The sequence below is a fragment of the Cynocephalus volans genome, chromosome 18 (assembly GCF_027409185.1).
Source record: "Cynocephalus volans isolate mCynVol1 chromosome 18, mCynVol1.pri, whole genome shotgun sequence".
NCBI lineage: Eukaryota > Metazoa > Chordata > Mammalia > Dermoptera > Cynocephalidae > Cynocephalus > Cynocephalus volans.
In genome coordinates this window covers 17,337,617-17,365,544 of record NC_084477.1, presented here as the reverse complement: position 1 = coordinate 17,365,544, position 27,928 = coordinate 17,337,617, and the positions used below count along the sequence as shown (strand labels likewise).

The window sequence follows — 27,928 nt, the reverse complement described above, 5'->3', positions numbered from 1 at the left end:
AGAGGGACTGAGGGTCAGGGCACGGGGGAGCTGGGCCAGGAGGCAGCGCCACTGCGCAGCCACTACAGCAGGACACAGGCAAAGTCCACCGTCCAGCGGCGGGCAGCATGGAGGTCTGTCCAGCCAGCGTCCCTCTCAGTCATGTAACAAGAGGGTCAGCGCCTCCAGGGGAGGGGGTGGCAGCACTGGAAGCAGCACGTATCTGTCACACGTGCATGTCTACACACAAAAAACCGAACACTTGTGAAGCACAACCCCACTGCATGCCAACATACAGGGAGCGAACAGCTGCCGGGCTGCACCCAGCACCTGCCACCCAGCTCTGGTCCTAGCAGATGGGATGCCACGCTACCTGGAAACAGGGGTGCCTGGGCTCTTCCTGTGGATGGGCTAGAACGTGCCAGCTAAGTGCCAGACACTTACTGGTCCCAGGTGTGGGCAACCTGAGAAGAGGAGACAATCGGCGTGGCAAGGTACAGGCTGGAGGCCAAGTGGCTGTAGTGGCATCTAGCTGTAGTGCCTTTTGTCCTCATCAGTTTCTGCACTCAGAGGACAACCACTGTTGAGGACACCGGCTACTACAGTGCCCTGTGGCCCCAAGTGGTAAACTTCCTTTAGGATGCAATAACAGGAAAAATTCTCTGAGGAATTTATATGCTTCATTTATGCTACTGAGACCTTATACATCAGTATTTGAGATGTACATGTTATTGTAAAACAACTTGAAAACAGAGACTGCCCACTGAGGACTAAATTATAAAGTAAACATACAATTAATCCATTAAAGTGGGGATCCGCAAAAGCCATTTTAAAAAGACGGGTGGTTTAACAAAGCTTGAATGTAATCTGATCAAAGCTACATAAAACCTCTACAAGTATTAATACATATAAAGAATGTATAAAACAGAAAGAAAAGGAGTTGGCTGCACAGGATAGAAAAAGAGGCACAGAAGCCAGTTACATGGTGCCAGTCCAAGAGCAGGACAGACAGACGCAAGGTGCCACACCACAGACTGCCCAGCCAGGCCTTGCCCAGAGGGCGAGTTACATAGCCTCGCAGGTCATAAACTAGATGAAGACACATTAGAAACTTTCTCATAAACCCACACAAACTGTCAAATACATCAACTCTACGGGGAATGTTGAAGATCATCTAGGCAGTGACGTGAAATGATTGGTGACAAGGGGACATGGGAGTCACTCACAGTGTCCCAGGCACAGGCAGGGAAAAGTCACAAGAGAAGTCGACTGGTCTTTACATGCAGAGAAGGTCCTGGGCAAAGTACAGGCCATCTGAATCAGACATAAAGCCAGATAAAATATTTCCCAAATGAAACCAGTGTTAGCATCAAGGGAGACTTTACTAGCAAGCTTAGAAACAAACAGTCATTGATTCTGGTTCTCTCCAGTGACACCAGTTGTTCAGTTTATGAAAATTCACTGAGCTATATACACTTGCACCGTATGCATTCTTTTGCATATAGGTTGTATTTCAATAAAAAGCAAAAATTAGACAGTACTTGCTTTGGCAGCACATATACTAAAATTGTAATGATACAGAGAAGATTAGCATGGCCCATGTGCAAGGATGACACGCAAATTCATGAAGCAGTCCACATTTTTAGGAATGCAGTTAAAAAAAAAAAAAACTAAACAGATAAAGAAAAAATGTTAGGAAGTATTCACCCAAAGTTAAAAGTATTAAAATTCTGCTACTTTGATAAATCTTGTATTTACCCCACCTGCAAGATAAGATGGGCTCAAGCAAACTGGCCTCTTTAGAACAATAGTGTGAAAGGGAGAAGCTTGAAAAGCTGTTCGAGAATTCATGGGGAATTGGGGTGCAGCCAGGCCACCCCCCACCTCCTGGAGAGACTTCACCAACAGTTTATACGAGAGCCCTGCCACTTTCCTGTAGTCATGCTCCACGTAGGTCCTAACTCCCAGGACACATATCTTTTGCCCTCTCCCTGTGGCAAAAAAAAAAAAAAAAAAAAAAAAAAATGAACCCTTTTCAGCCAAAGCCAAACATGCTTAGCAGTGTGCAGACCTTTTGAAAGGTCAACGTTAATTCTTAATGACCACAGATATATATGAAAAGGCTAATGAGTTTGCAAACACCACAGGCTCTCACCTCCATGGGGCTCTGGCTACAAAATGCCACTTCTAAACCAGAGGACTTTCTGAAAGAGGCTGATCAGTTAGCAAGAGACACACACGTCCTCCTGGCAATGCCACCGAGGCCAGGAAGTGGCAAGATGACAATACATGAATCTCTTCATTACTCTGTGTCCCGGGCTCTGCACACAAAATACCCTAGCTACTTTACACTGAAAAAAAGACCTGCAGAGATTTTCCACAAAACTGTACATGACAACAAACACAGAAAATCAGGGCGAAGGGGGAACAGGACCATGAAGAACAGTAACGGTGAGCGTTACCGCAGCTATGACTGGGCACAAACTTTGGTCCTTAAGTTCCTCACAGAACAAAAGAGGAAACAGTGTCACTATGAAAGTTTCCTTCTATTGATTCTCTTCCATCTCTGGGCGTAGCAACGATTTCAGTGCTGTGAGCAACTGAGTGCGATTTCATGTATTTAAATGACTGATTCTTCAATTAAGGAAGATGCTACACGCATCGACAACCTAAGTCTTACTGACTTTGTCAAAACACCTACTTCAATAATTTTCTGGCAGTTAACACCTCCCAAACTGGACAGCTACTAAGTGCTGCTTTCTCCATAAAGCAGGGTGGGAAAACAAACTCAGTTCTGGGATTATTAATGTCAGCAAACTAAAGAAAATTACGTCAGGCTGTGTATTAATCATTCAAATTGATTGAGCCATTCAACACGGACAGTGCTAAAGTCAACAATTAGAACGGAAGTGGTTATTTGAAAAGTGTCATAATTCTAGACATCTAACACTAAAGACTTAGCAGCAGTCAAAAAAGTCTGAAAGTAAAAAAAAAATCACATAAACTCACTGTTATTATTATTACATGTTTAAGAAAGTATTTTTGGAATAATTACTAAAATTGCATGTGTTTGAACTCAACATACATCTTAGACTGTAGAAAACACATAAAGATCTGTTTAATACGAGATGATTGCCACACCTGAGATGTAGCTTAGCTTTGGTAGGAAGGGCAGACAACCAGAGTTCTGAAATCAATGGACAAGTTACAATTTGTCTAGACCTTACTTTGCTAGGTCTACAAACTAGCGTGTCCAATTAAGATATCTCTGAGATCTCCCCAAATCTCACCCTATCCAGGTCTCGGCTCCAATGCCACGTTCCCCTGCCACCTCTCAGCGCAGCGCCTCCACATTACCTTTTATGTCTTTGTGTGCTTTATTCTTCAAGACAGGGCCCCCTGGGCCTATCGTGTGCTCATTTCCCCCTCCCCAGCACACGAGCTTCACGGGGAACACGGTCAACCGGGCTGCATCTCCAGCGTCTACAACTTGGAGCAGCGTCCAGCAGGCACACAGATGGCTCTTCAATGAAAGAACAGATCCATTCTAGCCCCACACTCCAAAATGCCAGGTCAGTGAAGCATCCTTGTCTACACGGCAAACACGAGATTCTAGAAGTTATTTAAGAATCTAACTTTCAACACAGCTTAAGGGTATAGGACTTTATCATGAATGTCAGTAACAAATGATATTAATACACAAGTGGCCATGAAGTCAGGTTCAAATCCTGGCCGTCCTCCTTACTGTTTACCCTTGCTTAACTCCGCTTTGCCTCAGTTTCCCCTTAGGTAAAATGGGGATAAAAACAACACCCTCTTCAGCATCCAAAACAGGAATGCAAAAAGTGTTTACAACTGTATAACTGGACAACTGGGGGGAAAAATTGGGAAAAAAACTTCTGTTCATTACTTCCTCCCACAATTGCAAATTAAAAATAGAGCCAAAGTAACAAGAAAAAAATTTGCTTTTATTTTATAAATACATACAATACAGTATTCATTTTTTTAAGAAGAGTGAGATTATTTTCTCCACAGGAGAACCAGAGAGAAGGTAAGTATGTGGTTATACACGCTTTTGAAATTTTTTTAAAAAGTGAAATGTAAACATTTGTTGGAGGAGAAAAAGGTAAGGGGGGCAGAGAACAGGTAAACTAAGGCTGAGACACTAGCACCAGGGGCTGTCATGCCTGTCACCTCTGCAGTGGATGGCAGGGCAGGGGGACCTCAGCCCACCGAGGATTATGCTGTTCTGTGGGACCTGGATTCCCTCGGCTGGCGGTGTGCACGGCTGGGCCCACCACTGCGGATGTGCTATCTTCAGACTGGTGAGCTCCCTCCAGCCGCTGTCTTTCCTCCTACAGTCACTGGCAGCTGTCGTATGGGAACACACACGGCACCCATCAGAAGGCATGCCGATTAGACCCGAGCAGGCATCAGCTCAGCCATCTGAACCTGAGCGCTGCGGGAAGCATTCTGAAAAGCAGTGTGCTGCTGTGTCTGTCCTCAGTACAGGGGCTGGCTTGATACGGACAGGCTTGTGGTTGGGTGGGCAAGCAAGTGACAATGACATGATCCAAGAAACTGATGAGTTCTGGCTCCTGGCATTTGTCTGACCCTAATGTGGACCATGGTGGGGCTCTGGATGCAGAACATCAGCACCCCTCAGGCTGTGACACGGTTGGTGGCAAAGCCTGAACTTGTCCCTACATCCTAGGACAGAGAGGAACTGCAGCAGATTTCACAGGGTCCAGCTTCTCCATGGTGACCAGGATGAGGAGTGAGACACGAGAGGCGTTCAGCTACGGGAACGTTCGAGTGAGTCCAGGGGAGTATGTCTGAAAGACCCATGCCGCTTATTTGCAACAGCACATTTTAAATTCCAAACCAAGAAAACAAGTACTACGTGGGAGAAATAAAAAGAAAACTGAAATATTTAAATAAATTATGTTTAAAGCCTCACGATACAGCGTGCAGCCTCTGAAGCATCGAACACTAGACAACGTTTTCTGTATGTGAGTGAATGGGGGAATGGGACTCCAACTGCCTAGTTTATGAAAAACTGTATTTATCATTATCTGGGGGGATCATAATACAAGTCAGGGTGGCTCCAGCGAGGACTCTTAAATACCGGTGTAAGCCACAAGATGAGATGAGCCATCTACATCAATACTCCCAACCAATTTCAGCATACTAATTGATACCTGTCTTCTGCCCGGGACCTGGCTCTCCCTTAGCCAGCGAGTATCACGTGACTATAGGAGGGAAGGGAAGATTTATCCAATATGGACAACACGCTCCTAAATACCACAGATGTGTCACCTCCCACCAAAACCACTTAGAGGTTAAGACAAAAAAGTTTTGTCTGAAGCTTGACTACTTGGGATCCTCCTTTCACAGCTGTGGGACCTCAGGAAGTTGACAATTTCACTGTGCCTCAGTTTCCTCATCTGAGAAAAGGAGCCACCATTCACTGAGGTAATTACTGTTTTTCTGGTGGCCTAACATACTCGGATAATAGACCTAGAGCACTCACAACAGCCCCTGGCATACAGCAAGCGCTCACTGTATGTCAGCTACTTTTCACTCTCCTCACAGCACCCTGGTGAGGAACGTAATACCCTGTGATTACATGAACGGTGTCTTCCATTTCCAGAGGAGAATTTTGCAGAAAAGGATAAGTTTACTTGCTCAGAGTCACAGACAGTGGCAGAGGCAAAAGCCATTCTTTTCTCACTATGCAGTGATGGCCATGCCAGCCAAGCTGTCACCTGCCAAGGCCTACTACAAAATGAAGAAGTCACATACTCCTCGATGGCTGAGACTTCTTCAAGAAAGTCAGATTGTGTTAAAAGGAAGTCAGACTGTGCTAATCTTGACATCTCATCTCAACTAAAAAAATAGGTATTGTCTCCCAGGCACAAAATGCTAAGAAACACCAGCTGTCAAGCCTTAACAGGAACCCGCCAGCCCGGGTGAGTTGGTAGACCCAGGCCCTTTCCAAAGCCATTAGGAACGCACACAGGACAGGGGAAGGGGAACGGACTGAAGAATAAAAAGACCCACTCACAGAACTGCAAAACAAAAATGTGCACGTGTATTTTGCCCCAGGGGCCTCTGCCATGATTTAGGAAACTGAGGCCAGTACAGCCCCGTCTTAATGAATGACACTGCGGAGCTCCAACACGCTCAGCTCCGATAGCTCAGGCCCCAGGCCCGCACGGCCCTCTCCACCCCCTTGGAAGACACCTGACAGATCACAGGTCAGTCCCGGACCACCGGCAGCAAGGTATCAATGCACGGTCACAGGGGCTTGCTCTTTGGGTCCCTTCTTTAGGACCTGTGCTCAACACAAGACAGACACGGAGCTGGGAGATCAGGAGGCCTGACGGGCAGGCCCTACACGGCTGGGTCCCCGTGTGCCCGCTCCCCCCCCCCCCACCGGCTGCACCTGCCCCGTCCCCGCACCCCCGACCAGCTGCACCTGCCCTGTCCCCCGCACCCCTGCCCCGCTGCACCTGCCCTGTCCCCCGCACCCCTGCCCCGCTGCACCTGCCCTGTCCCCCGCACCCCTGCCCCGCTGCACCTGCCCTGTCCCCCACACCCCTGCCCCGCTGCACCTGCCCTGTCCCCCGCACCCCTGCCCCGCTGCACCTGCCCTGGCCCCCGCACCCCTGCCCCGCTGCACCTGCCCTGTCCCCCGCACCCCTGCCCCGCTGCACGTGCCCACCCCAGCAGCCGCTGCGGACTGCGGAACGCGCGGGCCCCACCCCCGCCCCGGGGCGCTCCGCAGCCCACCCAGCCCGAGCCGCCCACTCACCGCCGCACTCGGCCGCGTACTGGTCCCCCCAGTCCCCGGACTGCGGGCTGCAGCCGCCGCCGCCCACGGCGGCCTCCTGCGGCTGCCGATGCTGCAGCTCCTGCTTGAGCAGCGACAGCGGCGAGAAGTGCTCTGTGGCCAGCGCGCCCGGCCGCGGCCCGGCCCCCAGGACCCCCAGCAGCAGCACCGCCAGGGCGCGCCCGGCGGACACAGCGCCGCCCCTGCAGCCGCAGCCGCAGCCGCCGCGGCCAGCAGGTGCCATCTTCCCCCAGCGCGCATGTGCGGCCGCCTGCGCCCTGCACCCCGCCTCCACGCTGCGGCGGGAGAGAGGGGGCCGCGGCCAGGGCCCCGGCGGGACGCGCTGCCTGCTGGGAGTCGTAGTCCCGGCGCTCCTAGCCTCGGGCTGCCGTACCAGGGCCGGGACTACGAGTCCCAGGGAGCCCCGCGCGGCGCAGGCCTTCCGGTCCGGCGTCTGACGTATTTCCGTCGCCGAAGCGGAAGTCGCGGGCGGAGTGGCTATGGGTACCGGCGGGCGGAGCGGACTGCGGCCCGGGAAGGCGACCCCCGCCGCCGACTCGGCCGCCGGCCCCTACAGGTGCATCGAGTGCAACCAGGAGGCCCCGCAGCTGTACCGGGACTACACCCACGGCGTGCTGAAGATAACCATCTGCGTGAGTTGCCCGCCGGGGGCGGGGGCGGGGGCGTCCTCGGGCCGGGCACGGGCGGGCCCCCGAGGCGGGATTCGGCCGCGCCGGGCCTCCCGCCTGCCGACCGGCACCCGAGCGGCGAGCACCGTGCCCGGGCATTAGGGGTCGGACCGCAGGCAGTCGTTACCGTCCTGCCCTCCACGGCCCTGTCACCTGCTCCTGCAGCGCTGTCGTCTGGCTTTCTCCGTCGTCGTTGCTGGACGTCTGCTGTGTACAAAGCCCTGAGCCATGCGTCGGTGATGCGAAAGCGAAGGAGAGGAAATTCTACTCTGAAGGCGCTCGCGGTCTGTCTGTAGAGCACGAGTTCGTGTTGAAAGGGTCTGCAGCACTGGAGGGTCTCTTAGGGGCATCAGCGAAGAACCTGTCCCCGAGGAGGCAGTCAGTACATTTTTGGTCCCTTTCTGGTCTCCTGATGACTTTCTAATCAAGATCCTCATTAGTAAAACATGGTGTGTAGGAATGTACAGTACAGGCGAGTAGACACACTGTCTGTTGTCAGCCATGCACCCTCGGTCTCCTGTTCCTTTCTCAAATGCCTTCCCTCACTTGGCAAAATGTCAGCCCTTGTTAAATCCAGCATATTGCCTGTTCCTACAGCCCTGCAGCTGCATATTGCTGGGGGAAGACACCTTAAATTCATGGCCACTGACCTCATGTAGCCTCTTCGTGCCATCTGGCTATCCTGTTACATTTCCCTAGTCCACTCACGTGCCCACTCTTCTGGACAGTCATCACATACCTTCTCTCTCACCAGGTTTCCGTAACTTTCACAAGCTTTGCGACCACATTAACCAACACTAGCATTTGTTATTCGTGCGCTCTGTCGTCCCCCTGTTATTGTGCATGAACTGTGGGTGCACCTGTCTCGGGCCAGTCCTCCACTTGTACACTAAGTGCTATCCTCTGCCACTGACTTGAGGACATCCCTGTAGCCACTGGCTTCTGCTGTCTGCTGGATCCTTCCCACCGGCATAGGTACTATTATTTCTTACATCAAAAAACAAAACAGAAAACCCACAACAACAACATCAAAATGCTCTCGACCCCATTTCCCTTTTAGCTTCTGCTCTTTTCCTCCTCCCTTAACAGCAGAACTCCTCTGAGACGCTTGCGTTTACCATCCTTCTCTCCTAGTTTCTCTTGAGCCCACTTCAGTCAGGCTTTCTTCCCACCCACCACTTCACTGGAAACTGTTCTTGTTAGGATCACAGCTGACTTCCACTTTGCCAAATCCAATGGTCAATTCTCAGTAACTATCAACAGCATTCGACCTCAGGACTTCCTCCTGCTTGAAGCATTGTGTGCACTTGCCAGGGCACGGTGCTCTTCTGGTTTTCTTCTCACCGCACTAGGTGTTTCGTCTCAGTCTCCTTCCGGGTTTGCCTCACCTCTCAGCCATGGAGTACTCTAAGGCTCAGTCCTTGGGCCTCATCCTGTCTGCATGCTTTCCCTTGAAGAGCTCATTCTGTCTCATGGCTTTAAATACCATTTACATTTTGACAGTTCCTCAATTTACATCTCCAGCCTGAACCTCTCCCCTGAACTCCAGACTCAGGTATCCAACCATCTGCTTGACTTCTCCGCTTGGGTTCTGGTAGACACCTCAAGCTTTCCCATCACTGTTAATGGCACCTCTACAATTTTAGTCCCTATCACCAAAAACCCTTGGCATCGTCCTTGATTCTTCCCTTTCTCTCACATCCCGTATTCAGTTGCTCAGCAAACCTTGTTAACACTATCTTCAAATTATGTTCGAAACCCACTACTTGTCACTGCCTGTACTCCTATGACCCTGGTCCAAGCCACCATCACGTCTCACCCAGACAGTTGTCACAGGTCCTGTCTGGTCTCCCTTCAGCACCCTGGCACCTCGCCTGCCACCTCCACACAGCAGCCAGACCAGACCCTTCAAAAGTGTGACTTAGATCATGTCATTCCTTTGGTCAGAACCTTCTAGTGATTTTCCCTTTCTCTCGGAGTTAAGGCCACAGTCCTTGCTCTGGCTTGCAGGGCCCTGTGTAGTCTCCTGCCACTCTGTCCCTTAGACCACTGCAGCCTCCCTCGCCTCCTGATATTTCCCAGACACACCAGGCCGGTCTTTCCTCAGGGAACACTTTCTCTCTCTAGGAGCTCTGCCAGGAACACTTTTCTCTCTAGGAGCTGCGTCCTTCAAGTAATTTTCAGACATCTTCTCAGAGAGGCCTCCGCTGACCACCCTGTTGAAAATGATGACACCCTTGCTGGCCTTTTTCTCCTCCACACCCCTGTCGTCTTGTAGTATTTTACATCACTGACTGGTTTATTGTTTATTGCCTGTCTCCTCCTACTGACATGTGAGCTACACAGGACAGAGATTTTGTCTTATTTCATTCATTAATGGAGCTGGGTCACCCAGAACCGTGCCTGACACGTAGTAGATACTCAATAAATATTTGTTGAACAAATGAACTGTTCCCAGGTTTTTAGATTAGCATATTTTTGGCCATCCTGGTATAAGGGAGAGAACGGTATCTTATATGTGGTCTAAACTTCATGACTTTTGTGTTTTGGGGGGTTTTTTTGGTTTGGTTTTTTTGTTTTTTTTCTTTTTGAAACTTAATGATTTTCAGACTGGCCCAATTAAATGGTCCATGTGGAAGATAACAACCACATAACTGTGAATATGGTCTTTTGTCCACAGACAAGCTAGTATTTGTATATGCATTTTAGTTAGTAATCTAATAATATAAAACAATCCATTTTTTAATTGCCATTAAGCTAACCATAAAATCCCTTTCCTAATCATCAAATGCTTCTTCATACTTTTATTTATGGAAAGACAAGTTACTTATTGGACAGCTGATTAGGTCAGCAGCCTTCGTCACCCCCACCCCGGTCCCCTAACATCATACTCTCTCTCCCAGGAGACAGATTTGAGAGTTATATTTGGAATATTGAACGGTGGCACAGTACATAATGGATTCATTATTGTGCACAGTCATTCCGTAACGAGATAGAACACGTAATATCCTTGCTTTTATCATGCTAATGCTTAGTAATCTTTATGCCATAATAGTATTACTCAGGAAAAATCATTTAGTTGATGCCAGACTTTGAGAAATTCAGCCGTACAGTGACTAATTTATTAAAGGCTCTCCAGCTTCTGAGATAAACATAGTCTGAAGTGCTGAGACATCAGGCTGTTTGCTGTGAAATTGTATCCAAAGTTGCTTAGTGGTTACAGCAGGGAACTTGCGCGTGCTTTGGTCTGTTCCCTGCTGCTTGTCATCCTAGTCTTTCCCTTTGCCCTTCTTGTTTCCTGCCGCCCTTTCTCCGAGTTCGCTTTTCTGTGTTTCCCTCATTTCCCTCCATATAATGCAGCATGGTCCTTGCTTTTATCCAGTCTCTCTGCTTCATCTTTTCATAACACGTTACAGTTAGGCTTAAAGATACAGTACTTTCAGTATCCTATAGTTCTGGCCCGTTTGACTATTTAAGTGCTCACATATTTGATAATCCATTATCATGGTGACAGAACAAAACAAGACTCTCCTAAGTTCCAGTTCTGTCCAGGGCCACAGAATTCGGCTCCCACCCTTGGTATGCTGGACGCAGGATGAGTTAAAACACACTGCTGCCCTTGAGGGCTTAGCCCAGAGGGCTCCGCCTTGAACATGTGTGCTTACTTGTTGTGGAGCAAAAATTATTTCTCTTTGTTTTGTGTTGGTGGCTGGCCAGTTCTGAGATCGAACCCTGGACCTTGGTGTTATCAGCTTCACGCATGCTTCAATCAACTGCACTAACCAGCCAGCCCTGTGGAGCTAAAATTAAACAGCTTTGAGTGTAAGCGTGGAGAGTAGTGGTCCTAGAGATGATGGGAAGGAGGAAACAGCAAGAGTATTCATGAAAAAATTGGTTTGGCCAATTTGCATTCTGAAAGAGGTGTGACTCTCTGGGGAATTGGAGAGCATAGCAGGACAGAGTGACTTATGTCCCTCTTAAGACAGAGGAGGCGGAATCCGTGTTTAAGTCCCAGGGTGTGCACGGTCCCTGGGCATAGGGATTTCTTAGAGGAAAATGTTCTCTTTTCAGGATAGTTTGTCTGTTAAGTAGTAAGTGATAACAGAATGGAGCAATTTTGCCAGCATAAGAAAACATGTTTACTGAATTTAAAATAAGATGTATTACTACATTGGTTTTGTGTGTGGTGGTTTTCCTCCTTGCATTCGAGGTGAAAGACAGAACGCTGAGAGAAGCACGTAAGGGAAAAACAAATAACAAAAGAAGAACGAGGAAAAATTAGGTCTGGATTGACTGGGAGGAACCAGCAGACTTTAATGAGTCCTCGGTGTTCATAAAACACTCAGCTGCGAAGGGAAGATGGACAAGGCTTGTAGCACCTCACGTGACACCAGAGCCGCCTCTTCTGCCTGCTTTCGTGTCACCCATTGCTCATCCCATCACTTACCAGACTGTGTTGTAGTGGCATGCTTGTCTTCTCCTTCCAAACTGTAAGGTCCTTGAGGACAGAGACTTCTAGCACCTCGGAAGGGCCTGGCCCATAAAATGGCTAAGAAAAGAGAGCTGTTGTCATGAATGTTGTCAAGCAAGTGACTGCAAGAGTAACAGCTGTGTCCCCTGGTGCCGGTTTCTGCCTCCCTCCTCCTAACAGTCGTCCACATCCCGTCTCAGACGTGTGGTACTGGCTGAAGGCGGGCTTTACAGAACCGCTAAAGGTCAGAGAGAGGACCTCTGGCCTCTTGCTCAGCGGTTTCATTTTGAAGTGAAGTAGCATCTGTGGTCTTCCAGAGTTGTGTGTATTAAGGGAGGGAACATGCCGCACACGCGTAGCACGGGGACGGGGTCTGCAAGACAGCTCTCTGTCGCAAACGTAGGATTTCTGGTTCTGTGGCTTCTGTTCAGAATCATGCAAAAAGTGCAGAAATAATAACTCGTAGTGTCTGGGTTTTATTAGCTAGATTTAAGTTTGAGGGGACAGCACATCTCCTGTCGTTGGTTCAGTGATGACTGGGAGAACATACGTATTCCTAGTGGTGACATGTGAAGTGGAGAAACTCTTTCAATTGGAAGTGAATCCAGTTTTCCACTGCGTGGGAAGTCAGTGTCAGTACTCAACGTGCCGCTGCTTCTCCTCGCACTTGGATGAGACTGAGAGGCCATCCTAAGAGTCCCTGTGCACCCATCACTCCTCCACTGTCCCTATTTTATCTTCTCCGAGTTCCAAGGCGTTCTGTGTTTGAACTGTAGCAGCTTCAGGACGTGGCTCTGTAACACCCCACTTCACATGCCACGTTTCTGATGACTTTGTTCCTGCAGGAGTATATCTGTATTTTCTATGTTTTAAGGGTGTTGGGATTTGATAACATTGTAATTGCATGTGTTTAGAGAACCTAAGTTCTAACTTGGTGACCTTTCATGGAAAAAAAAGCCACTTAACAGGAACTGCTGAGAGCCATGGGACCGTTAACATTGGGAACCTAGAACCCAGCTGCACCGCCCACTTCCTTACACACAGCCCAGCCCTCGGCTCTGTCTCCACTGAAGCAGAAAAAGACCATTTTCCTTCCATTTTCTGGATGTTACTGGAGGAGAAAGCCAGGCTTCCCCTGGTATCTGCCCCTCGAGACTGTTGGCACTGTGGCCATGCTGTACCCACTCAGAGCTCCCAGAACCTCAGGGGCACAGTTACTCTGCTGAACGCTTTTCTCCAAATTGTGTTTCAAGAACCACAGAGTTAGGGGCCATCTAGCCAACAATACATCAGTGAAAGTACATTATAAATGTATTCCTCTTATAACAATTTCTAGAAATCGAAAGTAGAATTGAAAATAGAATTCTTGCAAATTGAAAGTAGAATCTTCTGGGCTACTTTCCTACCTAAAATCAGTCTTTAAATCAGATATCTTTTTAGCTTCTTAAATTTGAGGTTAAAATATTAATATTTGTAGCCTAGAAAGTTATATTTACTCATTTCTGAAACAATTTCTTATATAGATGAACATTTGTATCCGAATAAAAGTTTATTTGAATAAGTATGCTGGTGTGGCCTTATTGCTGTACAAGTTCAAAATAGACTCTGCTGTTTTGAAATCCGTTAAGAATTTAGTATGTATGAATTTGCCTGTTCTAATATTATCTTGCATCATTTCAGAAATCCTGCCAGAAACCTGTAGACAAATATATCGAGTATGATCCCGTTATCATCTTGATTAATGCTATTTTATGCAAAGCCCAGGCCTACAGGCACATTCTTTTCAATACTAAAATAAATGTAAGTTATGGTAACTTTTTTATTTTTTAATTTTACTTGATGCTTTTGCATTTTAAAAGAATAATGAGAATTTTGAACATAAAGAATATTATTTTTAAAAAAAGAAATTTTAACTTGAGGGTGGGTCTTTTATATCAACACGTCTGGAAGTTTCTATAAATAACAGGTGTTGGTTTAAAAAGGTGCACAATGCTTAGTGAATGTTTAAGATTGTGGTCACTGGCAGGAAAGTGACAAACCATGATCTGGATTGCCTTTTAGTAGGTAACCTATTGAAACAGACGTCACTGATTTTGAGCAGAATAGAATTAAACATATCCAGGTAGGGAGAGAATTATACCTAAAAGAGGTAAGCAAACATTAAAAGAAACATTTTAAAACATAATTTATTATATTTTACACTCTGCTATTAAAGGAATGTTTGAGGTAAACAGCATTGAGTTTAATCAGAAAAGTCCGGGCGGGCCCCGTGGCGCACTCAGGAGAGTGCAGCGCTTGGGGGCACTCCCGCCGCGGGTTCGTATCCTATATAGGAATGGCTGGTGCGCTCACTGGCTGAGCGCGGTGCGGATGACACCAAGCCAAGGGTTGCGATCCCCTTACCGGTCACAAAAAGACAAAAAGAAAAAAAAAGGAAAGTCCTAATTTACAAAGTTAGGCTTTTCAAAATATAGTTTTAGCGTATTAAATTGTGAACTCTTTAATTGTTTGGGTAGGGTTGACTGATGAAATACAGGACACCCAGCTAAATTGGAGTTTCAGATACCCAATGAATAATTGTTTTGTATAAGAATGTTCCGTGCAATATTTGGGACATATACTAAAAAGTGATTCATGTGTTTCTGAAACTCCAGTTTAACTGGGTGTCCTGTGTTTATTTGCTGAATCTGTCAACCCTAACTTTGGGCTTACATGAACAGTAACCATGCAATTTATTTATCCTGCCCAACCCCCCAAAATGAGTAACCAGGGTGAGGGTGGTTCAGCCTTCCAAGCCCCACCTATACATGAGTCACGTAAATTCTGTGCTTTATTCTGTGTATAGGGCACATTTCAAAAATACAATAAAAGGTGAACTACTACTACTTAAAGCAGAGATTCTTAACTAGGGGTGCACATTAGAACCCGCCAGGAACTGTTTTAAAATACACATGTCTAGGTTTCATTACCAAAAAATCTGAATCAGGACTGGGGCCTAGACATAGGATTTTTGCAAAATCTCCCCATGCGATAGACATTGCAGATTAAGAACCACTGATTTATTGGGCAGTCCTGAATTTGAAAAGTGAGGAGATGGGTCTCCTTCAGAACCACACGTACTTAGCTACACCTGTGCCTATTGATGTCAAGTGCAACTAAGTGTTTCTTTACCTAACTGAACAGCACTATCTTTGTCAGATCCATGGAAAACTCTGCATGTTTTGTCTGCTTTGTGAAGCATACCTGAGGTGGTGGCAGCTTCAGGATTCAAACCAGAACACAGCCCCTGACGACTTGATCAGATATGCTAAGGAGTGGGATTTCTATAGAATGTTTGCGATTGCTTCTTTAGGTAAGGAGACCCCCGCCTGCCTTTCTTAGTTAGCTAGTGCTGAACTATTCTGATTAAAATCAAGACAGGTGGTGTCAATCATTGGTAAGAGGAGCTAGTTAATACAGGACTTGGGACTAAATCTTCAGCTCTACCACTAACCTACTAGACAAGTTTTCTAAATCACCCGCTTCCTTCATTTTTTGTTACCCGACATATGGTATGGAAATACTTATGCTTATCAGATTAAAAAGTTTTATGAAATATTTTGATGGGTAATATTGTCGATAAAATTCTTAATGTTTAAGTTCTGATTATCCAATTTGAAGATTACCTAGGTCCCATCTTTATGAAAACAGGTTAATTGCTGAATCCGATGCATTGTACTAATTGCGTTATATTAATGCAACTTAATGGGGAAAACTTTTTACTTATCTGACTGCATACAGGGAAACTGGCTATTCTCCAGAATTCCTTAAGTTCAAAAAGTGCTTTTCTTCAGAATTTGAATTCGTGACATAAGTTATCATTTTTCTAGAGTCAGAATTGTGTTGAATTAATTTCTATAACTATTTTATTACTGGTTCCCATGCTTCTCTGCTTCTAAATCCTTTGCTTACAATGAAACACTAATTGGTAACACTAAGTCTCCAATGTCATATTTCTGGGCTGTGTGTCTGTTCTCTCCCCTTTTCTTATCTATCTGCCCTCATTCCCTTGGTCAGCTCATCTGTCTGAGGAGAACTCCCAGATGCCCGTCTCTAGTCTAGACCTTTCTCCTGACCTCCAGACCCTGTGTGCATGTCCCTTCTCCGCGTCTGCACTTGGATATTTAATAAAGCACCATACCCACAACCAGGCCCCCCGTCTCTCTGCCTCTGCTCATCTCAATTGCAGGTAGCACTGTTCCTTTAGTTGCTTGGACCAAAGCCTCGGAGTCTCCCTGCTACCTTAACCTAAGAACTAGAACCTAATATAATTTTAAGCTTGAAAGCAAAGCCTCTTAAAATTTCTAAAAATAAACTGCTGTATCTCCATATTTTTTATCTAACATAAAAAACAGGATCAGGCTGGTTAGATCAGTTGGTTAGAGTGTGGCGTTCTAACACCAAGGTCAAGGGTTCAGATCCCCATACCAGCCAGCCATCAGAAAAAAGGTGGGGGGAGGGCCTTATTTTCAAATAGTTTGGAATTTTTGTAGCAATTAATCTAATCCCTAATAGCATTATAAAGCCCTAAGGGAGTTTATTAAGAATATCTTACACAAATATAGCATCATATAATTTTAAAATTACTTTGATGGGTGTGATCTAATTTAATTTCACAACCATGTTCTGAGGGAGGTAGGTTAGGGCTTCTCCCCTGTCTACAGCTGCAGGAACATAGATGTAGAAAGGGTAACTGCTCTCCCCACAGCCCCGCAGTGGGGCAGTGTCAGGACTGAGACTGGGGGAGTCTCCTGGGTCCCACCCAGTGTCTTCTGCACGGCAGCATCCTACAGCAGCCAGCAGCTTCTACTGAATCGACCTAATGGGTGACTGCCTGAGGGCTGGCACAGCTCCATGCCTCTCTTAATCCTGAATCAGACATGGAGGTAATCTGGTTCAACCTTCTGTCTGGCGCAAGAAACCCTTCTCTCTCTAGATTCCTGAGAGATGGTCAGGCTTTGTTGGAGTGTACCTGGTGACAGGAGACAGATGGTCAGATAGTCACCCACTGCAGTCAGATGGTTCTTGTTGTTGATAGGAAGTTCTTTATAACTTTATTCTTTTTTTGATCCAAAATCCAAGCTTTGCAATCTGCCTGTTTGAGCAGATCCTTGCAGTTGACAGGCCTTTCAGTTATTCTGAAGGGAGGTAGCATGTCCAGAATAAATTTCATGGGGGTTAAGCATCCTAAATTATTTTTGTTGACCCTAATTATCTTTACAAGTACATGGAACCTCTTTAGTTTGGCTACATTAAGTTATAAACCTTTAAGAAGAATATAGTTGTTTTTGCTATAATAAAAATGCGTTCCAGGAAAACCTGATTGTGCAGAGACCTAGACTACATATGATATAGCTTATGGGGGAAACATGGGATCAAGGACAGACCACTCAGAATGTATGCAGCTGGGTAATCAGAGGACTAACAATCCTAATGAAAATAATAGCATGGTTACATGAAGTGTGAGATTCCTAGTGAATAAGAACTTGAGCAGATCATGCTGTGTTCTGACCATAGGACACAGTAGAACCGTGGCTGCTTCTAGTCTGGACTCTGTTCGTGTGTGAATCCTCCCAGGAAATAGAAGGAATTGCACTCAAAAATGTTGCTAAAATGAATAAGGGAAATCTTAATTTAGGCAACAAATACTCAGGATCGTGTAGATAGCAGGCACTCGGTGAGTAGTGGAAGAATGCACAAAGAAGAACGTCTGCGTAGTTATCCCCATCCTAGGACAGGCTCCGCCTCTCAGACTGACCCATTCCCCAGGCAATTCCTTCTGTGGAGATCTCTCACCCTGGAGGTGTTCAAACAGGACCTTCCTTCCTGGAAGCAACTTTAGAAAGTTGATGATTATAGTATTAGTTCTTTAGCGGATGATGAAAAAACTTGAAATATGTTCCTGAAATCATACCAGCAGGTTTTGGTACAAAAGCCAGGGGTTTATTTTTTAAAAAGAAGAAAAAAAATTTTTGATCATGAGAAAGTATTTCATATGAAGCTGATAAGTGACATTTTGGGATTGTGGGTTATTTGTTCTTAGGGGGATATGTTTGGATGGAGACATTCATATTTTTATTTTTCCATTTCTTCCTTAGAACAAACTGCCTTTCTAATTGGCATTTTTAGTTTCCTGTGGGTGGAACGGCCCATGACAGAGAAGAAGAGGCCCGACTTCATCTTGCTGCTGAAAGCTCTGTTGCTATCTAGCTACGGGAAACTCCTGCTGATCCCAGCTGTCATCTGGGAACATGACTACACACCTCTGTGCCTCAGACTCATTAAAGTGTTTGTCCTGACATCAAATTTTCAGGCGATCAGAGGTATGTTTATGTTTTTATCCTGCCTTCCCGGCTTTCAACCCATAAAAAAGCTTAAAGCCTTGTTTCTAAAGCAGTTCTTATGTGACCTGCCGAGCACTGGGATTCTTCATAGGGTAACAGCGATCCCTGATGTTCCTATAGTGCCTTGTGCGTGGCAGGCACTCAGTGTTTCTTCAGTTTAACTGCGTAGCGCGGTAGAGTTTCCAAATGCTTCCGTGTGCATTCTCTCTGTCCTGTGGGGTTAGTCGGGCACCCATTATTACTTCTACTTAATGAACGAGTTCGTGGGCTGTGAGGGTTAGGTGACTTGTCCAAAGTTACATGCCTAGGCAGTTGGAAAGCCAGGATAGATGCCAGGTGTCTGCCTCTTGGCGCAGGACAACTCCTGCTGTACCAGGAAAGAAAGAAGTAGACCTGTGTGTCTTCATGTTTCCCGCACATCATGGGGAGTGCTCTTTAAGTAAAGACATCATCTGGTGCTTTTTATCATCATTGTGCAAACTGTGACACTGGGGGTATCACTTTTTTTCTGTTATTTATAACCTTGGAGTTTTTTATTTTCTCCTTTAATCTCCATGGGAATCCGCCTCTCAGTTAGAGGAGCTCAGTGCTTTCCTTATAAGCAGAGGCTTTGGTTCTCCCAGCAGATGTGCAGATGGAAGAGCGGGAGCAGGTGACAGCAGGGACTAGTGAGAACACATGCACGTTTTCTGAAAACGCTTTACAGAATGGCTTTGCACACTGCCACGTAGTTTACCTGCCAGCGTCATCTCATAATGTTCCTAGAAACTTACTCATGCCTTTTCTTTTCCAGTGACCCTGAACGTCAGCCGGAAGCTGTCCTTGCTGGCCGTCCTAAGTGGCTTCCTGCTGGAGAGCACCATGGTCTACATCCTCCAGAGGGTGGAATGGAACGTGGGCAGCGACTGTGCCATCTACAGGTCCCAGGACTTCTGAAGAGGTGCTACAGGCATGTCACCTAGCCCGTCCCTGGCACCTGACTGCCTCCAGCTTGCCTGTCTCCCTCCAGGCCCTCAGTACACAGCTCTTGGGGTCCACCAGTCGCTGGCCTGCCCTCCGCACGCCTCGCCATCCGCCTCTGCAAAGCCTTGTGGTGCTGCTGCTGCGGCTTCTCTGCCAGGGCCCGGACCTCAGCGGGGCCTCCACGGCCATTCCGACGGCTCCCCAGGCTCCTCGCCCCAGGTCCACCCTCATCCGGCTGAGCATCGAGGCTGCCGCGACCTGCCCAGACCTCTGGCCTCGCTGCAGCCGTTCTCCAGCCTTCCCCGTCCTGCCCTGCAGCCGCCTCTCTGGGGCTCTGTCCCACCCGAGAGGTCACTCCTCCCTTCCAGCCTTCAGTCGCCCGCGCTCCCGTGCCCGGCTCTTCATGCTACGGCAGTTGCTCTCGGCCTCTTCCTGTTTCTCCACGGCTTTTTTTTTTTTTGTGAAACATTCTGTCTCCAGCCTCTGGGATCCACAGTCCTGAAGTGCACAGGAGGCCACTTGCTGGCTCCTTTCAGAGGCCCCGTCCCCGCGCTCTGCTCTGGAAGCCGCTGGCTCCTGGCCCCTCCTCAGACAGGCCACCCTGCCCTTTCTGCATGCCCCTCTCTGCCAGGTCACTGCGCCCTGCCTCCCCCTCCTGCGTGATGCCAGGACGGTCCTGCCCTCACCTTAAAGGCCAGCAGGTCCGAAGTGGGGCTCAGGATGTGCCGAAGAGCAGAGCCCTTTCCTGACGGCTTCTCTCTGCGGACGGTCTTCACCCTGCACTTGGGCCACCCGAGGTCAGACCAGCCTCACCGGCCTTCAGCCTATGTGCCACGTGAATCTTCTTCATAAAGCGCCACTTGGGGGCCTCCCGAATTTCTCTGCCATCTCATGTGCTCACGTAGGAGTTTCTGGTATTTTCTGGAGGGGCATCTTTGGTTTTCTCTAAGCCCTGGTGTGGCCCTGTGTACCCTGGTGCTGATTTCCCCCCCAGGCATTTTCCACCACGTTCCATGTCCCTGTGGGTCCCCTCTTCTCCAAACCTGCCAGTGCTCTCTCCAGGCCCTGGAGCACTGCCCCCCTCCCTAACCAGAGAGGGTCATCCGTGCCTCTCCATGGAACACCCCTGCCAGCCGTGCCCGCTCCTCTGCTGGTTCCAGGTGCTCAGTGTAGCACCACGGTGGCCACGTGCTGGGCCCAAGACTGTGCCGCTGCCTTTCATAAGTGCCTCACTCGTCAGGCTGTCAGTTATCATTTACGATTAGGAAAATAAGGTCACAGTCGCTTGCCCTGTTTCACATCATCTCATGTTTTATACTTGTCTATGTCACATTCACAGGCCCACTTCCCCAGTTCAGGGCCCTCTGTATCTGCCATAGCACGGACCCTGCCTTTACAGGTGTTTGTCAGTTTAAGCGCCAGCAGGATGTGCCCTTCTAGATACTTCTTTCATTGCCCACAGTTGCACCCTCCCTCACAATCTATGGCATGACCAGCTACATCTGAAAGAGGAGACGTGAGATATCAGATGAAGACACACATCATTTCTGATGAGTGGAATGAGGCAAAGATTTGGAAGCACTTCCCAAAAGAAGCAGTGACGGTGGCAGTGGAGACCCAGCCCACCAGCCCACAGCCCCAGGAAGCGGCCAGACCCTTTCCACGCAGACACAGACACACGCACACTCGAGTGTTGCCAGGGGGCTGCCTGTGCAGCAGGTGACGATTATCCCTGTAGACGGCCCAGGTGAGCACACGTCATTCTTCTGCAGTGAAAGGTCTAGGTTTTGTTCCCTTAACATATTTATGTCTGTTCAATTTAAATGTTAAGTTACTGGCTTAGAATTTTCTCTGTTCTTACCATAGAAACACATTTATTAAAATCTGTCAACATAAACTGAGTTCGTAAATTTTCAATTCAGTGACTAAGTTATGATCCAAAACTAAACAAGATACCAAAAACCACTGAACTGTACACTTTAAGGGTGAATTGTATCTCAATTAAGCTGTCATTTAAAAAACAGATAAGACAACACCTCCCCCCTCTGCCCGTGTCATTCACTTGTTCTTTCGTTCATTGTTTGCTTGTTCATCCCCAGCTATTTACTGAGCCCCCGCTGTATTGTGCCAGGCCTGTGGGTACAGTGATGGTGAGACCTGGCTCTCTTGAAGCTTGCTGGTAGCGATGGGTTCAGAAGCCTGAGCAGAGTCGCAGTGCAGAGTGATGGGTGTCGTCGAGGGGGCCGTGCGGGTGCTGGAGAGGAAGGAAGGAAACTTTCCAGTGCCCTGGTGGGGAGAATGACCACGCATGCCCAGTCCTAGAGGGCAGAGTGTGTAGGGTGGCACGCAGAGGCTGGCAGCATACGAGACAGCGTGGCGGAGCGTGGCAGTGGGCTCCAAAATGACACCAGGAGGTCACGTGAAGAGTGGGCCATGAGCACTTCCTGAGGAGTAATTTATCCCCAAGGACAATGAAATCAATGCAGATACAAGAATCTAAAGTTTAAAAAGTCAGCTGGGACAGCATCTCAGAAAAGCCACAGAATGAACAGGGCTGCTGACCACCAGCTGGAGCCTGTAAGTGCTAAGAAGGAAGATGCGGGGCCAGAGGCGCCCCCCAACGCAGAAGGCTGGTGAAAAGCGAGTGTTGGGAGAGTGACAAAAGCCTAACGCAGTGGCTCCTGCTTTCCAGATCTTTGTCCATTAACTCGTAAGTGAAGACAAGCACCTCAACCATTGATAGATTCACATGCAGCACACGTCAGTCTGTTCTGATCACCGCAAGGTTATTTATTAATCTTTAAGAGAATAAATGAGTATTGGGGCCCCTTTCCCCAGCATCAGGTGTCCATGAGCAGTGGCTACCTAGGGGCTGTGGGGTGAGCAGCAGAGGACACCCCCGTCCACCTCCAGTCTTAGACCCCGTCCAGCGTGTGATCCATGCCATTGCTCCTTGGTGTGAGGAAAGAAGGGGCGGCCCCCAGGCAGCAGGCAGAGGACACCCACGGCCTGGTAGGTCGACAGAGCTGGTTGTCCCCCTGCACCTGACCCCGGGGAGTCCATCACATCTCCACACTGCCGGCTCATGACCCTGGATTTCCATATTTTTTATGAAAAGTTGCAAAGGTACAGATAAGTTGGAAGAGTCGTGTGTCCACCACCTAGTTGTCAGTTTTGCCCTGGCTTCTCTTTAGAGTTAGTTCTAAATGCAGTTCCTGAGGCAAGGCAGCATTGCCCACCTGGTTGTGTTGGGAAGTTGGGAGGTGGCCATGGTGGTGCTCAGAACCCTGGAGGGGTGTCTGTGTGTTCCAGTCCACCCCTGTCCCCAAGTAACTGTGACATGATCTAACAACAGCAACTATTTATACGAAAATCCATTTGAAGGTAGAAAAATTAAGTCACTTTGACCTTTACTGAAAAGCACATGCACCCGCCATCCTGGACAGCCTGCCTTGTACCCACAGTTGCGACGGTTACCCTCCCATGTGGTCACATGGACAGAGCCCACTGCCAGCTCTTGAATGCGTGACGCAGCCAAGAGCCAGAGGAGAAAAAGGACTCAATTTATGAGCTCACAATACAGACCAGTAAGGCACAAGCAAAATGGGCTTTTGTTAGATTTTCTGCCAGAGGATCTGAAGCCCTTTGAACCAAACTGAGAGGAAAACATCATGGTATATACATGAGCCAAAGAAAGGGTATTTTTTAGATATTTACAAGACAAAGTACTAATCAGAAAAGCTAAAGACACTTTAAAAATCACAGTCTTGGAGGGCATAAGGGTCGTGCCCAGGGTCTCACGGTACATTGCAACAGAATTGGCTGTGCCTTAGTCTCCACTCAGCCTAATGATGGGTCCCTGGTCTGCCCTGACCGCTGTTCAGAGTCTAGTGGTGGGCCTCTGAGCGTCTCTCTCCCTTTATTGAGAAAAAGAATAATTTACTCTTCTTCAAACCCGGGGAATAGAGAACAAAAGGGTTATAAGTAAATGGGGAACTCCAGTGACCAGAACCAGCTGTGCATGTTGGTCCCGTGTCTCTAGGGGCAGAAGCTGGAGGAGCAGGTGCTGTCCTGTGGTCTCAGTGGAGCACCCAGGAGCCTTGACAGTCGGGATGTGCCTCTCCCAGGACTGCACAGCTAGCCACAACCTCCCATGACAAGACAGGACATTCTGAAGGGAGACATTTTCAACGCAAGACTAAATTTTAAAATTCCCTGGCTCCTGAAGAGCCAGCAGAGGAAGAGCATTATGAAAGCAAGAACCTCGGCACCCCAAACAGGATTCTGTTTATTCCTATTTAACAAATATTTGTGTACTCTGTGCCTATTTTAAGGACTTTATAGTTATTAACTTGCTTAATCCCTATAATAACTTAGAAGGTGACTGTCGACCAAAGCTGACTCCCAAGAGCCCGTCAGGAAATGTTTTCTGAGCCTGTTGGAAGGGTCAGCACAACACGTGGGTCAGCAGATTGAGGGGCACTGTCCCATCGTGACACACATGACCAGCTGGAGGGAAGGAACATAGTTCTCTTGCTCTCAGAGCTATCTCTGAGGCAGAGGAACTTGCCCTCGGGGCAGAGCTCTGTGGCCCCTATGGGTGGCGGACATCCCTGCAGCGGTGGAGACGTGGGTGGGGTATGACTGAAGATTCTTTTACAACATTTAAAGAATGCCATTCTAACTCTCCCCTGTGTTTTCCAGAAGGCACCCTGCTTGGACACAAGTGACAAGGAACACCAGGCAAACACCTGCTCTGGCGCAGAGCATTTGTCATTGACGGGCCTTCACTTGAATCCAAGGCCAGAGCCTGCCTCATTCGTGTACTGCAAACAGGCTGCTGGTTGGCTTCGTAGCACGCGCTGCCCGCACTGACTCCTCTCCTGGCTTCCTCTGTCTGTCCCACCATCGCACCCCCTTTGTCCAGATGTCTAAACCCACATTTTTAAAACGGCACTTTGTTGTGTGAATTTTTGTAAAGCAGCCTTAAGTGATTTAGGGAACAAAGGTGGTATGTAAGTGATGTCAGTCCACTTACATAAGCAAGCACGTGGTCAGCCACACCTCTGCGTCCTAGGAGACACCTCCTGCCCCGTGGGGCGTGCGTGGGCTCTTCACGCAGCAGCAGGAGGCAAGCTCGACTTGCAGGCCTTATGTTGGGCTCCTTGTGGTTTGGGTGCCAGCACGGTGGAAACGATCTGGTAAGGGTGGCTGGGCCCGTACGGTTACTGACCGATGAGAGTCACTTAGGGTGTGTCTAATAGAAGCCTGTCAGTACAAGTCACGGGGTGTGTGACTGCAGGGGCTTGTGCTGAATCTGTCTTCCCCGGGGTTCCTGCTAGAGAAGTCACTGGGAAGAACCCTGGGGGTCAGTCCACAGAAGGAGCAGCGCCCAGCGAGATGCGGGCAGAGTCTGGAGTGAGCGCCCACCTCCCCCTCCAGACTCCTCTGCATCGTGAGGACTCCCGAGGCACGTGTGCACAGGGACACACCAGAGAAGCAGGATCCCTAGCTCGCCCTTTGACCTCACGTCCCCAGGCCTTCCTACCCTTGTGCTGGACCCGGACTTTGATGGCAGCAACTTGCCTCTTTCGTCCAGTGATGTTCTGCAGGCCACCTTCAATGGCCTCTTCCACCGTCGCTCCCCAGTCCCCACGCTGGCCTCCTGTCATGCCACGGGCAGGAGTGTGAAGGGTGAGACATTCCTCCCAAGTCCCAGACCACGGCTGAGCTGAGCTTTCCTTCCCGACTTCCCTTCTCTCAGGCTGCGCCCTACGGGAAGTGTCTGTTTCTCACGCAAGTCTCCTCCTGTCCAAGTCCCCTTCCCAGGAGAGTGGTTTCTGTTTTCCCAGGGCCATCCACTGAGCTCTTCTACCCTAGTCTCTGAGCTTCTGCCAGGCTGGGGATGTGCCATTCTTCGGCCTGGCACCTGCCGCCGGGCTGTGCCCGCTTCCTCTCGGCTGCTCCACGCTGTTCTTTTGGTAATGCCAAGCTTGTTTGTGGGAGCTCTGCAGGGGACCCGTCAGCAGAATCCGGTAGGAAGCTGGGTTTCAGGAATGTGTCCTTAGGTGACCGGTAGCCAGAGAAGTGGGGGGCGCTGGGACGAGGCGAAGTGCCATCCATCTCTCCATCAGCCGGGAAGGACGCTGGAGCTGAGCGAGCACTACCGCGGCATCTGGTGCTTTGCTGAAACCTCAGATGCACGGCCCTGGCCAGGCGTCTCGGTTTCACAACATTGGCGCATTCGTCGCATCCCTGGGAGTTGCAGGCCTCCAAGTCACCGCAGCTGAACCAAGAAGCCAAGTGCGGATTTCTGCAGAGATTATGATTCCATGAAAGATTTTGAGGAGGTGAGGAAGGCTGGTATCTTTCAGAGTGAACTGATTTTGGAACATAAAGACTTTGTGTGGATTGAGTTTTACAGACGTTTGTCACTGACCTGTGCTCCTGAACTACGAAACAGGAATATGTGGGCTAAGGAATAGTTTCTCTTGATTATAAACAATTAACAAATACTGTGGGGTGGGAAGCATTGGGCAGGCTGCTGGGTTCCCAGAGCCCCTACACTCACATGGTCACCCACAAAACTGTCATCCAGCAGGTGTAAATTACAGATGTCATTGTTGTGATATAACCTCCACTACCCCCAGATGGAATGGGCTCAGATGTGTCTCCCTGCACTGAAAGCTCACTCTTTCATGAAGAGACCACCAGACATGCTGCGACCCCTACAACCAGCAGGTTTTCTTTGGGCAGGAAGGTGCACTTGAATTTGCCCCCTACAGAGCTTTCCGCTACCCATCCTCGTTGCACATATTTATAACAGGCTCTGAAAGAGACTAAGCCTGTCCACTCAGAAGTCAGGCCAAGATCCAGTTTAAAAAAAGAAAAAATTACCCAATAAATCATTAAACAAGAAAGTACTGTCACATAAGATGGAGGGGGGTACCCGGTAACCTCCCTAGATTTCAGGCTGTATCGCAGCCCTTGCCTGTGCCTTAATCGTGGATGCAGCACAAACCACACCTAGTCAGGACTCAGCCTTTATTTAGCGGGGCCTTTGGTGAGTCACCTCACTGTGCTTTCACTACAGAAATGAAGTGTTTGACAAAGACAACGCTACACATGAGAGCTCTGGGGACCTTGTTCATGCCACCCCATCCGCCTTCCCACCCTTTCCTCAAAGAATTTGCTCATCCTCCAAAGCCAGCTGAGATGTCCCAAGCCTCCTTCCAGGCCTCGGTGGCCATGGCACTTCCACGATGACACTACTTTGCCACAGGTGCCCACCACACCTGCCCATGGCTCTGCTCACTACTCACCTTTGTCCTCTCAGTGCCTAGCTCAGCGTGAGCCAGAGAAATGCCGAATAAACGCTATTGCATGGGTGACCTCAGCCTGGTTATGGATCGACGAAGGCAGCTGGTCGGGTTGGTGAGTTGACTATGACTCCTGCTCAGGACCTGCAAGGAACTGGATCATTTGTGAACTGCAAGGCTTAAGTTGTCAACGCTTCTGGGTCCGCTGCACAGTGCCTTAGAAAGAGAAAGGCTCTTCTTTTTGACTCTGTTTTAGTCCATTTTCTGTCACTTGTAACAGAATTCCTGAAACTGGGTGATTTATAAAACAAAGAAATTTATTTCCTACAGTCCTGGAGGCTTGCTTCTGGTGAGGGCCTCCTTGCTGGCAGACTCCACAGTGTGCGGAGGTGGAGCAGGCGGCACAGGGAGAGAGGACCAAGCATGCTAGCCCCGGTCTCCCCCTCCTTAGAAAGCCACTGGTCCACTCCCATGATAACCCGTTAACCCATGAGGGCTCGGCCTTCACGACCCAATCACCTCTTAAAGGCCCACCTCTCAACACTGCCACATTGGGGATTACGTTTCAACATGAGTTTTAGAGGGGATGCTCCAAGCACAGCAGATGATTGCGTGCTATGCCTTGCAGGGCAGATCATGGTCTGTCCAGCTTTCACCAGTGAACACAGAGATTGCCTCCCTGCCTGCCAGCCTCCCTGTTGGGCACTGTGTTGGGGAAGTGAAGGAAAATGGTCAGGGCCCCTCAGATGTTTAGAATCTTGCTGAGCATTTGATGTAAATAGGCACGTGCACCCAGTGCTCCTTGGTTGTTGACTGATGTAATTGCTCATGTGCACCCAGGTGTCCTGGGTTATGGACTTAAGTATAAAGGACGAGTGGCTCTGATCCATGGTGCCCCCCGCCCCCAGGATGGCCACGGGGAGGCCGCTACTGCCGCTGGAGGCTGTTGCTGAAAGCTGCTGCTGGCAGGGTCCCTGAGACCCTCCGAGAGGCTGCTGCCACCGCTGGACCTGTAAGCTGCTGGACCTGTAAGCTGCAATGCCATTGCTGAGAACTGGGCTCATGTCGTCTGCCAATGACTCCCAGGATCTTTCCCAATTACCTAGTGCGGACCTGTGTGTGAGGGGTCTGGGGACCCAGCCTGGCATGTGAGGGGTCTGGTGACCCCATCTGTACAATGGGTTTGAAGGGTCTGAGCCCTAGCTCTGACAATATAAATGGAAACTTAGTATAACTAAAATAATGAAACATTTTGGCTTTAGTTATGATTCGCCTTACTCGACAACTGG

General features: G+C 48.6%; 2 protein-coding genes and 1 non-coding gene across 7 annotated transcripts in view; 2 read left to right on the top strand and 1 right to left on the bottom strand.

Moving 5' to 3' along the window:
* Positions 1 to 7,058, bottom strand: part of TTC13 (tetratricopeptide repeat domain 13) — a 66,911-nt gene extending 59,853 nt beyond the window's left edge. For all 4 annotated transcript variants that reach the window (XM_063082713.1, XM_063082714.1, XM_063082711.1 and 1 more), the window contains exon 1: positions 6,797 to 7,058. In XM_063082713.1, coding sequence (XP_062938783.1) covers positions 6,797 to 7,058 — 262 coding nt within the window. The remainder of the gene's footprint in view (positions 1 to 6,796) is intronic.
* LOC134366533 (U6 spliceosomal RNA) lies at positions 1,517 to 1,623 on the top strand. Its single transcript, XR_010022331.1, has one exon. It is a non-coding gene; the product is annotated as a U6 spliceosomal RNA (small nuclear RNA).
* A 253-nt stretch (positions 7,059 to 7,311) lies between the features above and the next one.
* On the top strand, positions 7,312 to 24,262 carry ARV1 (ARV1 homolog, fatty acid homeostasis modulator). 2 transcript variants are annotated; one of them, XR_010022314.1, is made up of 6 exons: positions 7,312 to 7,467; positions 13,655 to 13,774; positions 15,173 to 15,326; positions 18,112 to 18,336; positions 19,151 to 21,067; positions 24,025 to 24,262. XR_010022314.1 is itself a non-coding variant. In XM_063082745.1 (5 exons), the coding sequence occupies exons 1-5, from the start codon at positions 7,315 to 7,317 to the stop codon at positions 19,291 to 19,293; spliced, it is 795 nt and encodes a 264-aa protein (XP_062938815.1). In that variant the 5' UTR covers positions 7,312 to 7,314; the 3' UTR covers positions 19,294 to 21,286. The 2 variants fall into 2 exon arrangements, 1 of the variants encoding a protein (XP_062938815.1); XM_063082745.1 differs by lacking the exon at positions 24,025 to 24,262 and having other exon boundaries at positions 19,151 to 21,286.
* Positions 24,263 to 27,928: the final 3,666 nt, after the last annotated feature.

Excerpts from the sequence above, each read along its gene's own strand:
- ARV1 (XM_063082745.1), top strand. The coding sequence starts at position 7,315 with ATGGGTACCGGCGGGCGGAGCGGACTGCGGCCCGGGAAGGCGACCCCC. Across the intron at positions 7,468-13,654 it reads TGCTGAAGATAACCATCTGC|AAATCCTGCCAGAAACCTGT; the intron begins GTGAGTTGCCCG and ends GCATCATTTCAG. Across the intron at positions 15,327-18,111 it reads GTTTGCGATTGCTTCTTTAG|AACAAACTGCCTTTCTAATT; the intron begins GTAAGGAGACCC and ends TTTCTTCCTTAG.